Source organism: Anser anser (assembly GCF_964211835.1).
Source record: "Anser anser genome assembly, chromosome: 10".
NCBI lineage: Eukaryota > Metazoa > Chordata > Aves > Anseriformes > Anatidae > Anser > Anser anser.
Genome location: NC_139730.1, coordinates 1,627,215 through 1,642,743, shown reverse-complemented (window position 1 = coordinate 1,642,743; position 15,529 = coordinate 1,627,215). Strand labels below are relative to the sequence as shown.

General features: G+C 53.8%; 2 protein-coding genes across 3 annotated transcripts; both read right to left on the bottom strand.

The window, feature by feature from the left end:
• Nucleotides 1–399: 399 nt before the first annotated feature.
• Nucleotides 400–5,575, bottom strand: CALML4 (calmodulin like 4). Its single transcript, XM_083849711.1, has 5 exons — nucleotides 5,054–5,575; nucleotides 4,903–4,933; nucleotides 3,919–4,059; nucleotides 3,273–3,461; nucleotides 400–700 (listed from the first exon to the last, which is right to left on the bottom strand). The coding sequence occupies exons 1-5, from the start codon at nucleotides 5,054–5,056 to the stop codon at nucleotides 603–605; spliced, it is 462 nt and encodes a 153-aa protein (XP_083705837.1). The 5' UTR covers nucleotides 5,057–5,575; the 3' UTR covers nucleotides 400–602.
• A 140-nt stretch (nucleotides 5,576–5,715) lies between these two features.
• Nucleotides 5,716–14,291, bottom strand: CLN6 (CLN6 transmembrane ER protein). Of its 2 annotated transcripts, XM_083849709.1 has the most exons (8): nucleotides 14,067–14,201; nucleotides 12,822–13,014; nucleotides 12,474–12,588; nucleotides 11,703–11,801; nucleotides 9,084–9,272; nucleotides 8,912–8,967; nucleotides 7,566–7,688; nucleotides 5,716–6,384 (listed from the first exon to the last, which is right to left on the bottom strand). In XM_083849709.1, exons 2-8 carry the CDS (start codon nucleotides 12,989–12,991, stop codon nucleotides 6,096–6,098), a joined length of 1,041 nt encoding a protein of 346 aa, XP_083705835.1. In that variant the 5' UTR covers nucleotides 12,992–13,014; nucleotides 14,067–14,201; the 3' UTR covers nucleotides 5,716–6,095. The 2 variants fall into 2 exon arrangements, with proteins under 2 accessions (XP_083705835.1, XP_083705836.1); XM_083849710.1 differs by lacking the exon at nucleotides 12,822–13,014 and having other exon boundaries at nucleotides 14,067–14,291.
• Between the last annotated feature and the right edge of the window lie 1,238 nt (nucleotides 14,292–15,529).

Sequence of the window (15,529 nt, the reverse complement as noted above, 5' to 3'; positions counted from 1 at the left end):
TTTGGGCAAGCGTCTTCGAGATGAACAGGGCATAGCGGGGACAGTTACAGGGAAACAGTGTCCCTGCTGTTAGCTGGAACCTGCTCCTTTTCTAGGGAGTCCTGTCTCTGTTTCTCTGTGTCCTGCTTCTCTGGAGCGTAATCAGTGTTGAGCTGCTTGCAGCGTTTGTACTAAACGACCCCGTGCGACATAACTGCGCCTCCTGAGGAATCTGTTCCTACACAAAGCGGTACCGGGGTGTGTGGGGACAGCAAACAGCCACGGGTGTTGCTGACTCCTCGGAGTGCAGCCGCAGGAGGACGTGAACCCTAAACCATACGGCACGCCGCGAGCCGTGGAGCTAAGTGCGCTTTTTGAAATTAGAGTTGTTTTTTCAGCGTGACACATTTGACACAAGGGAATGTTACATCCAGTTTATTTAAATATCAGCTCACACTTTGCAGCAGCGTTTCTCTGGAAATGGGGTGGGAACCTGTGTAAGTGCAATCATCAAGGCAGAACAGGGGTTCTTAAAGGCAAATGATTCCCGAGTCCAAACAGTAAGGAGGAAAAAATTAAAAAAATAGTTTCAGGTCCTGCCCTTATCCAATCCCTTCTGAATTTCAGTAGTCGACTGTAGGAATACAAATGGTGTGGGCAAATTCTTCGTATTTTATTGTTCCATTTGGTCCAATTTTAGCCTCTTTTAGCAGATCATCAACTGAAAGAAAGCACAAAAGAAAATACAAAGATCAGATTTGGTATATAGGAGAGTTGTTGGGATACGAGTGATTTGGGTTTTCAAAGTGGTGGTTTCCAGGATCACTTGGAGGCGCCAGCCAGTTTTAAACTAGAATTGCACTTTGATTTTGGTGTCAGTGTGCAACTTCTTAATAAAACTTTGGAGCAGACGTTTTCATCTCTGAGTTCCTGTGAAGTGTGGTGCCGGTAATGAAGTTCTTGCTGGGTCACGCCAGCTGAAGATAAGTTCCTGAGACTTCCCCATGGAAAAGATTCACAGATTTAATCCAAATCAGTTTATAACCACTCTTGGTAGGTTGGGTCGTTGGGTTTGAATAACAAAATTGTTCCTATTCAATTTAGCTGAACTAAGTGCTTATGCAGATTATATGCCCGACTTTAAGTAGACTGTGTGCCACTTCTAATATCAGCTTTGTGTCTGAAAGCAAAGCATCCCTTCTTGGCTGTGGCTCCAGCTGAAACCTGTTCCTGGAGAAGCGGTAACTGCGGTCACCGCCTGGCAGCAGCGATGCTCCTCGGGCTGGCGTTGGGAATGCCTTGGCGGTGATGTCAGTTATTGGACTTAAAATGTTCCTTTCTGCAACAACTAAACCACTAAGAGGTATTTTCCCGTAAAATAGTAAACGTCAGTAAAATAAGAAGCACATGAGAAATTATGCATAGAAAAATAGTAAATGTTGCTGGATGAAGCTGCTGCTGGGGGTTAGATGCTGTATTCCTTCCTTTGGGTGATGGGAGAGGAGGTGAGTTCCCTCGCTTTGCTTTACCTGTAACATATAGCACTAAAAGAGATGTAAGAGAACCCCGGCAGCTTTTATTTGATAAGGTTTTGGGCAGCAGCTTCCTTTGATAAGGTATTTAATGCAGCCCAGGAGAGGGTTTTGGTCCCATGATGCTGATGTTGAGCCATGTCTCCTTGCTCAAGTGTGTTGCTGGTCTTTGTGCCAGCAGTGTAGAGCGGTGCCGTGATGGGACACTAAGAGCGTGGGGCAGGCGGTCTGCGGGAGGAGAAGCAGGTGGCTTGGGCACCTGCGTTCATTGCTTGATATTCCATCAGCAGGACACCTCCTGGGTGTCTAGAGCCTGTTGATGGACTGTCAGAACAGATGGGTCTGAAGTGGCTACGTGGTAATTCAGTCCTCGCTCTGTCTCCTGCCCGGGCAGGCTGGAGCCACATGTCTTACTGTAAGCAGCTGTGGGAGGTCTGCGAGCAGCACTGCATTTTTTGTGCCTGCTCTCCGGAGTTTTGTGCCTGCTGTCCGGAGCGGTGTGGGCTGAGATGCTGCTCTGCCCCGCTGTTTGCAGCCAGGTATCAGTGTATGAATGAGGGACGAACTCATTTAGCACTGGGCCAGCAAGGAGCTACGGGGAGCTGCAGACACGGAAGGTAAGGAACGATCCCTTGCTTCCAGGAGATCTAATCCTCTCAAAGAGAATATCCTGATGGTAATAGAATGCTTCTAATGGCATAAATTCAAAAATAATTATTCCCAGAACACTTAAAAATAACACAGAAGAAAAACGTGTCAGTTCTCATTTGGTAAGAGTACATTAAATGAAAACGAAGCGCAAGCTTTTCTGGAAGCGCTGTAAATGAAGGTATGTGCCAGTAGTTACTGAACAGCCGCAGATGCTAATGAAATTGAGTCTGCTCTGGCATCAAATATTTATAGCAGCTTAGCAAGCTGGAGTTCAGCGTGTCAAGCCAAAGGGGGAATTTCTTGTTGAGAAGAAGCATCGCTTGCTACGTAGGATCCATGGTGCTTTGTTAGGAGCTGGCGGATGGGCTGCACATTTCTGCACATTTACTCCCAAAGTAATGGGAAATCCCCCCGCGCCTCCCGAAGCTTCTCTGTGTAATAGTGGTTCTTGCTGGGATGCCTTTAATTAGGGTTAATGTCTCCGTGTCTTCACTGTTTGTTCAGCTCTCATAATAGCTCCGAAAGTGTTTTCAGATGTAAATAGCTGCATAAACTATTATTCCAGTTAAACAATTGAGGAAAATGCTCAACGACGTGCCTTGCTGGCACATCACCCGTAACGCTGGCTCAGCTGATGAGTGCACCAGGACGGGCAAACCTTGTCCTGATGAAATCCAACTCTCCTTCACCATAAGGAAGGCCCTCAAGGAGCCAGACAGGGCCTACACAAACCCCAGAACCTTGGTAAAACTCCCCCCTTGCCTGCCTCAAACCGCTGATAGGGGTTTCTGGTGCCCCACCTTCGGCAGAGGGGAGCAGCTTTCAGACAGGCAGGACTATTTTTACTTTTTTTTAAGAATCTTAATTAAAATGTCCTTCTCTCTTACGATTTGCACTTGCCATGGCGGTGCTCTCGGGGGAATCGGGCAATTCCCTGAGCCCTGCCCTGCCGAGGGTGCTCAGCACCCACCTCGCTGGCAGGCGCTGCTCCTGTGCTCCCAGCTGGAAGCTTCTGGCCCTGCCTCGGCTGCAGCGGGAGAGCAGGGAGGAAGGGACCAGAAGCTCAGGAGCACACGCTACCACAGACTACGTCTCTGTGTGGTGAAATACCTTCTTCCTCGGAGAGTTTTTCTCCCAAGTTTGTCAGCTTGGCCCTCAGCTCTGAGACGGCGATGACCCCTCTCTTCTGCCTGTCTATCATGGACAAGGCCGTGATGATTTCCTTCTCGGGCTCCTCCTGCTTCGTTTGCCTGTACATTATATTCAGGAAAGTGGAGAAGTCCAGTTCTGCATTTCGCTCTGGAAGAACAAGAGCACATTCTTTATGAGGGGCTCGGTGCTGTAGTCCCCATCCAGCCCTAACCCCCTCCTGTGTCCTCCCCAGTTTCCCGAAGCAGCCGCAGGATGCCTTCCCTGCTCCGGAAGCTTTTTTAATGGCACTGCTTCGATCTGTGGCTGCGTTGGCTCCGTTTGCCAGCAGTGCCTTGGGGCTGGGCTTTGGTGACTGCTCCTGGCTGTGCTGCAGGGCCTGGGCTGCTTCACCCCGGAGCAGGAAAGTGCCCGGCCTGCAGCCAGCCTCCTCTTCCTTGCATATTGTCTCCTGAGTACTGAAACACTGAATTTTAACACCAAAAAAAAAAACCAAAAAACAACAAAGCAAAAACTCCTGCCAGGACTAGATAGCTTAACTTCGATGTGCTCATCAATTTTTTCTGGCCGTAGCCCAGCTCGGTTCCCTCGGCTGCCCCGGACTCACCGATCTTGTGCAGGTGAAGGTGCCTCTGCACCTCCCCTGGCGTCGGGCTGGCTCCCAGGCACCGCATCACGGCCATCAGGTCGCTGGCTTTGATCTTGCCTTTTTGTTTCTTGTCGTACAGGGAGAAGCATTCCTTGAACTCTAATTAAAAACCAAAACTCTCCGTTATGTCATGTAAGGTTACCTCGAGCTGCAGCCGTGGTCCTGCCGCCTGCGGGGCGGCGTTGGTCGGGTTCCAGCGGGGATATTGTGTCTGCCTCCGGTGTCTTCTTTCACAGAGGTACTGGATGGGGGGGATTGGAGAGGAGGGGGGGGGGGAAGGACCCGGAATAAAGTGCCAAGGGTAATTAAAAGTCCAGGCTTACAACTAACTGAGCTGATTAGGGTCCTTCGGTCTAATGAGGGAAGTCTGAAAGTGGAGCCTGGTCTGCAACCGAGTTAAGGACCATCAGAAAGCGCTTTTCTCCCCGTTCCTGGGGGCAGGAGGGGGTGCTGGAGGCATGGTTCGGTCCCTGCCGGCATCGCCCCGCAGGTGGACAGCTGGATCTTAAAATGGCAGATGAAGGAAGGGATAACGCAAAGCACAGCGGGGGTTGCAGAGCAGCTGGGAGACCCCAAACCAGCCTCTTCCATCCTCCTTGCCCTTCGTGCTGTGGGTGCCCGTGGGTGCTGGGTGCCTGTGTGGGTGCTGGGTGCCCGTGGGGGGCTGTGGCCCCGGCTGCCCCCTCCCGCGCTGCTGAGCCACAGAGCACTGCAGCTTAACGGCTTTGCAATAATACTCTTACTCCAGCTCTCTTCCGTGTTTCTTGTAGCAAACTCTTCCTGCTAAAGGCAGGGGCCCCTTCCCCAAAAGCCAGCCCCGATTTCTCGCCCCGAGCCCCCGCTGCCCCGGGCTGGCAGTGAGGGGGGTTTGTCCCCTTGCCCCCCTTTGCTCTGATCGGAGGTGAAATGATTGTAGGTGGGGAAAAAAAAAAAAGTACTTACCGTTAATTTGATCCTGCGACAGAAATTTTGCCTGCAGCGAGAAAGGGGGGGGGCGGGGGGGGGGAGAAGGAGAGAACAGCAACACAACTTTAAAATCTGGAAGGGGGGGGCACGGGGGGTGCGCTTTGTATCAGCCCAAACCCTCGCTCACCATTGCTTTGGGGCCTTCCGTGTGTTTCAGGCTGTGGGGACGGGCGGCTGCTGCGTTCGGTGTGGAGAAGGGCTAAAGTCCGCCAGCCCTGGGTGGCGAGGCAGGGCTGTAATAAATACCCCGCTGCCATGGCTACCGGGCCTGATCCCTGCAGGCCGCGGGGCCCTGAGCTGTTAGACGGAGCTGGGCGAGGAGGATCCGTGCCTGGATGCTGAAACAGAGCGGGGGGCTGCAGGAGGTGGTTGGGTTTTAAACCTTTTTTTGGGGAGGAGGCAGCAACCTCCAGCTTCTGGGGCCTAGCCCGGGTAGCTGCGCTGTGTCTTACAGCCCCTTCTGGTGCCAGGCTTCTGGCACTTGGTTGACATTCAGGGCATTAAAAGGCAAGGATTATGTACAAAAATGCTGAGCAGAACTCAATGTTTTGTCCCAAAATAATAAAAACGGAGCCAGCAGCTCAGCTGGGCGCTGCTCTGCCTCGCCGGATCCACCGGCAATGCCAGCCCAGGGCTGGGCTCCAGGACCCCGAACATTGCTGCTCCAGGGGCCGCATCCTTCCCAGCACAGCCCCAGCCTCCTACACCCTGAGGTACGGGTCCCTGCGTCTCGTGGGATGACGATTATCCCCTCAGGGAACAGCTGCTTCAAGTATGGCAAGTCACTCAGCTTTTATCAAACGTTTTTATTCAGTCTGTTTTGCTATTAACTTTATTGTTTTTAACCGCTTGGGTTCTGTCACACCGGGGTTTGATACAGCCTTCATGGACATGAACTGTTACAGGGATTCAGCCGGGGTTGGAGGAGCTCAGCTCCATCACCTGAGTAGTGAGCGGGTACAGAAAATGATGCTACTGGGGGGGCGTAGGGGACCTGCAGGATCAGCCCTTTGTGCCTGGGGGCTTGTACAAAACCTCCCCTCCTTAGCTGGGTCTGGGTAACACAGGACATGCCTTGCACCTACATCAGTCAAGGAATTTATTTGAAATACCTCTACATTAGAAAAAACTATTTTTTTTTTCTTTGAATCACTCAGAAATATCAAAACTTATAAACTTTCCTTTCCTGCGTGGAGGTTGTTCATGTGCAGGGTGTAAAAAGCCCACGGCTCGGGGATATAGATCACGCCAGGGTACTTCTTCCTGAGGATTTTGTCGTTCCACAGCCAAATCACCCAGACAGCAATGAGGACCAGCGTTATGATGAACGAGTAGAAGAGGAAAAGCCCATTGCTGTCCAGGACGAGTCCTTTGCGTTTCTGGTGCATCACCAAAGCCATCATGGCAAAGAAAGTGAAAATGTAGAGGATGAAGATCTGCCCCTCTGTCACGAGATACCTGCAAAGCAAAAGCACCCGTTAGTGCTCTTCGTGGGGAGCGGGGCTCTGCAGCCAGGTGACAGCAAGTGACAGCTCCTAACAGCAAGTACCCTAAATATTTTTCCTTCATTAAAGCAGGAATTGGGAGAGAGGCAGCAAACTCATCGGGAGTGGAAGAAACCAGATGTTTGGGGTGCCAGCTCCTGGGAGAGCCCACGTGGATGAAGGGGCAGGTGGAGTTAGCAAATGGGTGCCTCCTTGCAGAGACCTGGCTGAGAAGCTGCTGGGCTGCCAGGAGGAAGGAGGAATTGTACTGGACGGGTCTTAAATCGCTAGCACACAAATTGCAGAGACTCACGCTGATGTATTTAAAGGAAGTGCAGTGGGGTAACTGGGAACTGACCAAATCATCCTGATGATTTTGACTATCAAAAATTAATTTACTGTATAAGAACAGTCTCAGCAGGGGGGCAAAGCCACGGGCAAGAGAGAACATCATCTCTGAAGATGAATGGAAAGTTGTTTGACTACCATCAGGGAAACAGTTTGGGAAGATGAGGCTACTGAAAATGAGAAATAAATAAGACCTCTCTCAAAAGGCTATTTGGACCCGCAGGGCAAGCCACGGAGGCAGCGTAAGAGCATCACGCAGGCAGCCTGGGCTCTACGTAAAATCTCTGCACCACTGGTGAGAGCATCCCCGCTACCACAACTGGCCTGAGACCAGGTGGATGCGCTGTGGGCACCAGGTGACCACCCCAAAATCATCCAGGATCTGTCTACCTGGGCAGTGACTGGCTTTGAAGAGCGGGCAGACAGCAAGCAGAGGCTGAAAGCCTGGGCTCCAGCAACATCACCCTGTGCCAGGCTTCCTGAGACAGAGGTGGAGGAGCAGGAGAACCACGGAGCACTGAGCAGGTGGGGCTGGGACAACCGGTGCCCAGAACTCAACGGGGGAATGACAGCGTGGTTGAGGAAACACCCCCCAGCAGGGAAAAGGACACGCTGTGCTGAAGCTGTCCCAGCTGGTAAAGGCTGAAGAGGCTGCCCATTTAAACGAGATTTCATTTTCCAGACTTGCACAGGAGAAACTGCAGCAACTTCTGCTCTGGGGAAGGGGGAGCTCCTGCTGCACGCTGCAGAGCCTCCTGTGCTCTTCCCTCCATCCCGCACCTCCCTGAGAGGACAGAAGTCACTTACCAGTAATAAAGGCTGCTCGGCCCCATCAGAAGCAAGGCAGCCACTGGCATCCTGCTCTCATCTTCAACAGGAGTGAAGCAGCCGGTGAAATATATGAACAGTATCAGAAAGAAAGGGATGTACCTGTGAGCAGAGACAGAGCTCCCGTGGGTTGTGTGACCCCGCAAAGCGGCACCGCGATGCACCAAGCCCTGGTTTACCCCCCCCTCCTGTACCGTGGTGGCTGTGAAGGTGCAACCAGTGTCACAGCTGCTGAAAACTGCTGTCAAATTGCTGAAAACAGCCTGCTGTGGGGCTGCTGAAGATAATGAGACTTGTGGGGCTGATTAGGTCAAACGCTGGGCTCCAGTGCTCAGCCCAACACTTGTGGTTGTTGCCCTCGCAGGCTCAGAAGGCCGCGCGAGGGCAGTGGGGTGAGCTGTGATGTGCTCAAAGCCGAACGGCAGGCAAGCAGGATGTGGACCAGGATCTGAACGAACTAAAAGTTTAGTTTTTAATTTTGGGATTTGCTTCACGCTGCCTGAGGAACAGCAAACCAACCTGAAAAGGGGCGAGAGCTCCCTGTCCCCTCCCTGGGACATGTAAGGATGACCCGGCAGCAGGTAAAGGACAGAGCTCTGGGGCTGCAGATCTGCGACAGCAGCACACCCAGGGCAGGGGACGTGTCCACACTTCATGCTGCTTGGGTGTGCTTGCACTGGGGGTGAGGTGTGCTCCAACAGGGACACAGGCAGCACGCGGTCACACAGGACCAGGCCCACGGTGCTTCTAGGACCAGCCTGGGGCAGTATTGCTGCTGCGGTGGTGAAATCAGTCCCTGAATTACCATGGGAGCAGTGTGGCCAAGCAGCCTCTGCCACTGCAGACACAAGGGCGCCTGCCCCCTGGCCGCAGGGTCACTGAACGGATGCGTGGTGAAGGCAGAGAATAAGCACAGGGCTAGTGAGACCGGGCAAAATCAGGCTGTTTCAGAGTCCAGCTCGAGAGGAGCAAAACCCTCAACGAGTCTTCAGCAGCCTCAGCCTGGCACTGTAGCTGGCCTGGGAAAGGTGGCTGAGGGAAGAGAAGAGCAGAGCCGCTCCTGCTGCTCCCTACAGCTGTCAAACAAGCTGCACATCCTCGAAACATCAGTGAGAATGACAGGGACAGAAAAAAAAAAAAACCTAGCAGGAATGGGCAATTTTCCAAGGGAGAGAGCCACTGTAATTACACTAGCTGTGAGAATATTATCCCTAGCCGGCTCTCATCAGCTGTGCTTTATTTTTTACGTATTAACCTACAAAGAGCCCTGGCCTGCCTTTCCTCGCTTTGTTCTGGGGCCACCAGATACGCTGGAAATTGCTTACCACATCGAGTGACCTAAATATTCATCGTAGTAGTACAGCAGCTCAAAGGAATCAATCTGCAATGCAATGAAACAGATTTAAAAGGGCAAAGGGAAACAGAGCACCACGAAACGAGAACACGCAGTTAATATTTGTTTTAAGTGCTTGTATAAAAACGTCCTCTTTACTTTACCAGTGTCTCTGGCTTCAGGTTCTTGATGATTGGGTTCTCCCTTACAGACAGATGGTGCTGGTAGCCACTGAAGATCAGGCGATGGTTTACGGAGTCCCCAACCAGGTGGATGCTTGCTCCCATGACGAACATGATGATGCTGACGTACACCATGGAGCGCGGCAAGGTCTTAGGGGAGCGTTCGATGAGCTGAAACCGCGGAGATGGTGAACAGTCAGGAGGCGCGAGCAGAGGTGGGTGGTGCTGTGACAAACTCTGCCCTCTCCCGCTTTACAAGGGCTTGAAAACGTCACCTTAAGCCCTGCAGAGACCTGCAGAGAGCCGAAGGTTGCACTGTCATAGCAGAGGTGAGCTGCTGCCAGCACCCTGCCTGGATTTGTCCACCCCGGGCAGATCAGTGTGACCGACCCCAAAGGAATGCACTTCCCTGACCGCAGCTGCTTCCCCTACAAACATCTCAGACGTGTTTCTACTAGCCTGGGTGGTTTTTCAGTTTCTAGTACACACTCCTCTTCCTTTTTGCAACAAACAAACCACATTTTTGGCCTTGTTGAAGCTTTCTGCAAAGCAGCACCCTCACCTGAGCCAAGGCTTAGGCTGCAGCAGTGTTCCGGCACTTCTAATGCAGCACTCAAAGCAGCTCAGCCACCAGATGTGATCAAACCGTGATTAATTAGAAACAAAAAGGCAGCTGCTTTCTGTAGCTCCTTTCCTCTTTGAAAGCCTCCCTGTGCCCTCCAGTGGCGAGCAGAACCTCCAGCAGCACTCCCAGCGCGCTCGGCACAGACACTTGTTCCTTTGTACTTCTCTGCTGGATCACTTTCAGAGGCCTCTTGGTGAGTTGGTGGTGGTTTTTTTTTTTTTCTTCCTAATGGAATTTGACTCAACCCTCCCCGTGTGTTTGGCTCTAAAGAGGAGGCTTAAACTAATCTGCTACGTAAGAAAAATCTGCCCGCTGACAAACCAGGCCTGTGGGTGAGGCACCCCTGGGAACACCAGCGCCAGATTTAATGACGAGCTCTCCCTGTCCCATCTTGTGGTCTGCTCGGGTCTGGGTGGAGGCAGGCACGTGAGGCTGACGTGGAGCCCAGCGAGCCTGCGGCAGGATCCTGCAAGCCCGGTTGGGGAAGAGAAACAAGGGTGGTTTAATCCACACGGAGCCCCCTGCTCAGCTTGCAAAGCGGGGAAGGTCTCGAAATACACCGCTTCAGCCTTCGGGACCCAGCCCCTCCGAGCATCTGCTGGGGCATCCTCTGCCTCCCCGTGCTGCCAGAGCAGCTTTGCAGCCCTTCGTCTGCATAAACACGGAAAAGCTCCTTATTTGTATTTAATTTTGAGACTTAGCTTTCCCTTTCTCCGTAACTGCTGTAGGAACGTCAGAGGATTCAGAGAGAGGGGAGGAGAACAAAAGGCTCAGGGAAGCTCTCCTCTGCCGGAGGGAGAAGGCTGGAGGTGTCCTTCAGGGGGGACAGCAGGTAACAGAAATGCACCAAAGGCAGCAGGTTTTAACCTGACAAGTACTGAGCCTGCAGAAATCAGCTCTGTCAGGCTAGGACAGGTCTGACCAAGTTTCACAGCATTAGGTTCCCCCAGAGGACCAGGTACTGAATATTCCTTTCTGGCCACAGTGGTGTTTAAAACCTCCCAGGCAGACTCGGGAGAGAGAGAGAAGCATTTACATCTTGGGACATAATTTACTTTCTAGCTAATGAAGGTTAAAATACATTTATAATTGCTTTCTCCTATCTTCTGGCTGCTAAGTATTTAATATGAAAAGATTTCTAATGATACAAGAGTCTTTAACCTCATAAACGGTCTGCACGATCCGGTGGCTGGCAGATGAAGCTAGATAAAGTCAAGCTAAAGATACGATTCTAATGTCAGAGAGCAAGTGTAATTAAGTACTGGGCAATTTAGAAAATCTACTACAGCTCCAGCTGTCTGAGAAGGTCTTTAAGTTGTGGATGCACGTCATCTTACAGACACACGTTGGGTCAGCCAGGGTGAAGGGCTCTGAATTCTCCTGAACGTGGAGTTCCCGAGCAAAGCGCCTTGCTTTGTACACTCAGGCAACGCGAGTAACGAGCGAAAGGCTTTCTGCTGGGCTGGAATTTCCACAGCCTTCTCCTCGAATCTGTGCTGCTGTCAAAGGCAGGAGGCTGAGCTGCAAGGGTAACGTGCAGAGCTCAGTCTGCCCAGGTTTGTTCCAGTCCGCAAAACACAGGCAGAGCAGCCAGCCTGGTCTCCTACTGCTTCACCGTCAACACACCGCACAAAAGAAAGAGGCTACGTGATTTGTCTCATCTGTGGCCTACGGCTGGCTGATGGAAAATCCTTAAAAATGTTTTTTTCCAGCATGCAGAGAGGTGGGGAGATGGTCCATGAGCTGCATTAAAATGGGCACTGCCTCAGTCCTTAACAGCTGGCATCATAAATTCTTCCTGGAGTAGAAAACCTCGAGGGTACAGCAGGACCAGCTCACTTGCAGGAGTGTGTGAGTAACTTCTCCTTTGTTCAGTAAGTTCCTAAAGAACTCCTAGCCCTTACAAAACAGTTACTTGCCCTGCTTTTACAACTAGTGATATTTAAAAAAATTAACACATAAGCCTTGAGGTTTACCTTTAGCAGAAGAAATGGTGTGATAACGTTGTAAGCCATGTGAAAATAATCTCCAGCACTCGGTTTGTTTAGAGGAAACCACTCCAAAGGCAGGATTATCTGAGGAGAGGGGAAAAAGGCACATCAGGACATCCCCGTGACCCAGCTCGCAGCTACCGTGCTTTGCTTTCGAAGCACCTGCAGCCCCGTAACCAGCTACAGGACAAGGAAGGAGAAGAGCTTTGCTCTGGACTTAAACCTCAGCCCCTCGCTCCTGCAGTGCTGCCAAAAGCCGAGGCCGTGATGTTGTGTGGCCCAGCGAGTGAGAAAGCACCAGGGAATCCGACAGCAGCGGATCTCTGCTAACGTGCCGTCACGTTCAGGTGTCAGCAGGAAAAAACAAAACATCACATTTCTGAGGGCAGAGACCACTTTTGTCCTGCCCCATGCTAACCGGACAGCAGGAGCCCAGGCTCAGGGTGTCCACATACAGGGAAGAGCAGCAGAAACCTCTCCAGGTAACATTTATACTACAAAAATGTAAATTTGTGGGACAGGCGGTGCAGAACCGCGTTACCCAGATACCTTCCCTGTGACTGGAACCCTACACTTGCTTACAGCTACATGAAGACCTTGTGGTGGTCCTCGTTTCAAGGACAGCTCCTCGAGGGTGTCCCTTGGGTGCAGAAATCAGCTCACTGCTCCGCAGGGGAAGTTCTGGGCCACCCCAATCCGCCACCCCAAATGAGTGCGAGGCCAGCAAAGCAGCGGGCCTGCCCTCGCCACGCTCACCATAGCAATGGGACGGCCGAAGTCCAGCACCCAGTTCTGCAGCGTGAAGTAGAACCAGAGATCGAGGTGAAACTGGGAGCTCTTGAAGTTGTCCTCGCTCTTGACAGCTCCATGCCTGGAGGGGACAGAAGTCGCGGTGTCAGCCCAGCACCGCCGCTTTCTGGCTGGGAATCGCTCCAGTTTTGCACCACTAAGATTATTTCTCCCCCTCCTCAACATTTTTCTCGAGTTAAGTGTTCTGGGTGAGCTGTTCGGGTGGATCAGAGCCCTGCTGGCTCTGTGCAGCAGCAATGCCACCGCCTGCTGCGGACGTGCAGCAGATAAGGGACGGGGAAACAGCCCAAATACCTGGGGTCAGGCAACAGGTCCCTGAGGAGGCAGGGAGCAGGCTCCAGGTCTGTGTCCCCGCCCAAAACCTGTGCTGTCCTGGCAGATGTTTGGAGATCTGCGGCACATTTACAAAGTTGAGGCTCCAAAGAGAGGAGGAGACAAAGCATCATGAGTAAAAACTGGCCCATCCCTGTACGAAGGCTCTCCCCGGCTGAGAAGGGAGCATAAAGGCAGGATGAAAAGCTTAAGTGCTGAATTAAGTGCACCTATTTTTAACTTTTGCATGACAAAGCAACATTAAACTCCCAGGGCGCTTCTGCCGAACGCTAAAAAAGTATCCGCGCCCGGTGGTGCTCGAGCCCGGGGATGCTCTGGATGCGCTGTCACCTTCATCCTCCTCTCTGAAGATCGTTCTGTCCTCTACCTCTGCAGAGCAGGGCCCGGTCCACCCCAAATGAAGTCTTTCCATCGAGCAGCCCTCCAGCTCCCTGCAGGAAAGCAGCCGCTTCTCCTCGGCTCTTCCCTGGCGCTGAGACCGGCCCCGAGCTGAGCTATGGGAGCCCAGGGTCCTCACCAAGGGCTGGGCAGGGTGGTGGTGCCCCGCACAAGCCTGGGTGTCCTGGGAGAGCCAGGACAGCCCCTGAGAGCTGGGGTTCCTGGGGAGAAGCTGTCAAAGCCCTGAGAAGTCGGGGGTCCCTCGGCAAGCTGTGGCTGAGCCTGCACGAGGCTGGGGACCCCAAACACGTGGGGTACCCTGGACCGCTGCAGGACCCGGGACAAGAGCCCAGGGAGCACAGGGTGAGCTGGGACAGGGGGGGCTGGATGGGGCTGGGGTATCCGAGGGGGACCTATAATGATCCCAGGGGAGTCAGGACGGCCGGGTGCAGGGGGGGAGATGGGGTACCCTAACCCGGGTTGGGGTGCAGGGGGGAGGGTGCATGAAGCTGGGGTACCCTAACCCGGGTGTGGGGTCAGGGTGATGCGGGGGGGGGCTCAGTACGACAGCGGGGGGTCCTGGGGGGGGGTTCAGGCTAACCCAGAGGCAGCTGGATGGGGCTGGGGTACCCGAACGGAGCCAGGGCACGCTGCGGGGGGGAGGCTCCGGATGATGCTGGGGGGTCCCGGAGGGGCTGGGGCAGCCGGGACGGGGCTCTGGGGGGCGGCTGCTCCCTGGGCATTGCGGGGGGGGGAGGTCCCGCATCCCCACCCCCCCTTCCCCATCCCTAAAACCGTCCCGGTCCCGTCCCCGTCCCCGCCGCTCACCTGCCCGGGTAGAGCGGCCCTGGGGGCTGCGGGGAGCCCGGGGCCGCCGCCGGGAACGGCCTCCGCCGCGCCGAGCCCTGCATGAGCCCGGGGAGCCCGGCTCGGCCCGGCCCGGCCCGGCTCGGCCCGGCCCGGCCCGGCTCGGCCCGGCTCGGCTCGGCTCGGCCCGGCTCGGCTCGGCTCGGAGCGGCTCCGCCCGGGCCCCGCCTCGGCGCCGGGGGCGGGCGGCGGCTGCGCGGCCGGGGGGGGGGGGGGCGGCACCCGGCGGGGCCCTGCGAGGCCCTTAGGGGCTTCGTTACTGCTCCTGTAATTAATTTGGGGTCCTGCAATTAATTTGGGTGTGTGTGTGTGTGTGTAACGTTTTATTTTTTCATTACTTTGTTTTCGTTATTTTATTTCTCGTTATTTGTGTTTTTATTGCTTTTAGTTCCGTTCCTGTAGTTTTATTATTTTTAGTTCCGTTCCTGTAATTTTATTATTATTCTATTCCTGTATTTTTATTGTTTTTGTTATTGCTGTTACCGTAAGCACCAAGCAGGCGCAGTTGCACTTGTCCTGGGAAGCAGCCAGCCGCTGCGTCTGCACGCGGGGCTGCCCCAGAGGATCAGCGCCGGGGCCGAAATCCCGTGGTTCAGCCCCAAACCGGGGAGCAGCCTGGCTGGGGAGCGCTCTGTGGGCCCGGTGCCGCCCTGCTGCCTCCTCCTGCTGGGCAGCCTTGTGCTGGGGAAGGGCCGTGAGGAGGAAAAGCCCCAAGTGCTGTTATTTCCTGGAGCCGAGCACAAGAAGTCGCAGCATTTCCATGGCGTTTGCTCCGGCTTTCGCCTACACCCGGTGGACCGAAGAGACCCCCACCACCGGGAGCAGGATGGGCCCAGAAAGGAGCTGCAGCGGTGTCGAAGAGGAGCTGTGATCCCAGCTTACTGGAGGGGCAGTGCACGGGGAATCCGCCGTGCCCACGGCCTTCCCCTCGGCCTTCTGTCCCTGTATTCCATAGGGAAAATCCGGGCAGTTTACTTGCCTTCCCTGTCCAAAGCACACTCAGATAATCTTTGCTATTTTTAAAGTAGAGGAAGGGGAGAAGGACAACGTTTAACTCTTTAAGGGCTCCTCAGATAAAGAAACAAAACCCGCTGGCCCTGAAGTACCTCCACGTGCCTTGCTGCGAGTCCTCACCTGACCAAAAAAATTAGATTGGAAAGCGGGAAGAGGCTGACGGAGTGGAAAATGCAGACTGCCTCCTGCAATCGGTGTGTCATTGTGAGCGCGAGGTTTAATCGGAGGGTCAGGGAGCAGAGCGTGGCTCTGCCCCAGCTTTGGCCGACCGCCACGAGCGAATCCCTAGACGTGAGGTGAGCTGCCTGCCCGCACCACGGCCGTGAGGCAGACAGACAACAAACCCTGACGGGTTGGAGATGCTGGGGCTGTGCTCCCTGCTGTGTGCCTGGCCCGAATAAATGCGACCG

Bases quoted from the DNA above. Each gene is read 5' to 3' on its own strand.
- CALML4 (XM_083849711.1), bottom strand. The intron at 4,060-4,902 runs GTAAGTACTTTT...GTTTTTAATTAG, and splicing joins GTCGCAGGATCAAATTAACG to AGTTCAAGGAATGCTTCTCC. The intron at 3,462-3,918 runs GTGAGTCCGGGG...TTGTTCTTCCAG, and splicing joins CCTTCACCTGCACAAGATCG to AGCGAAATGCAGAACTGGAC.
- CLN6 (XM_083849709.1), bottom strand. From the start codon at position 12,991: ATGGGCCAGTTTTTACTCATGATGCTTTGTCTCCTCCTCTCTTTGGAG. The intron at 12,589-12,821 runs GTATTTGGGCTG...TGTCCCCTCCAG, and splicing joins GACCTGTTGCCTGACCCCAG to GCATGGAGCTGTCAAGAGCG. The intron at 7,689-8,911 runs GTAAGCAATTTC...CTCTGCTCACAG, and splicing joins TATTTAGGTCACTCGATGTG to GTACATCCCTTTCTTTCTGA.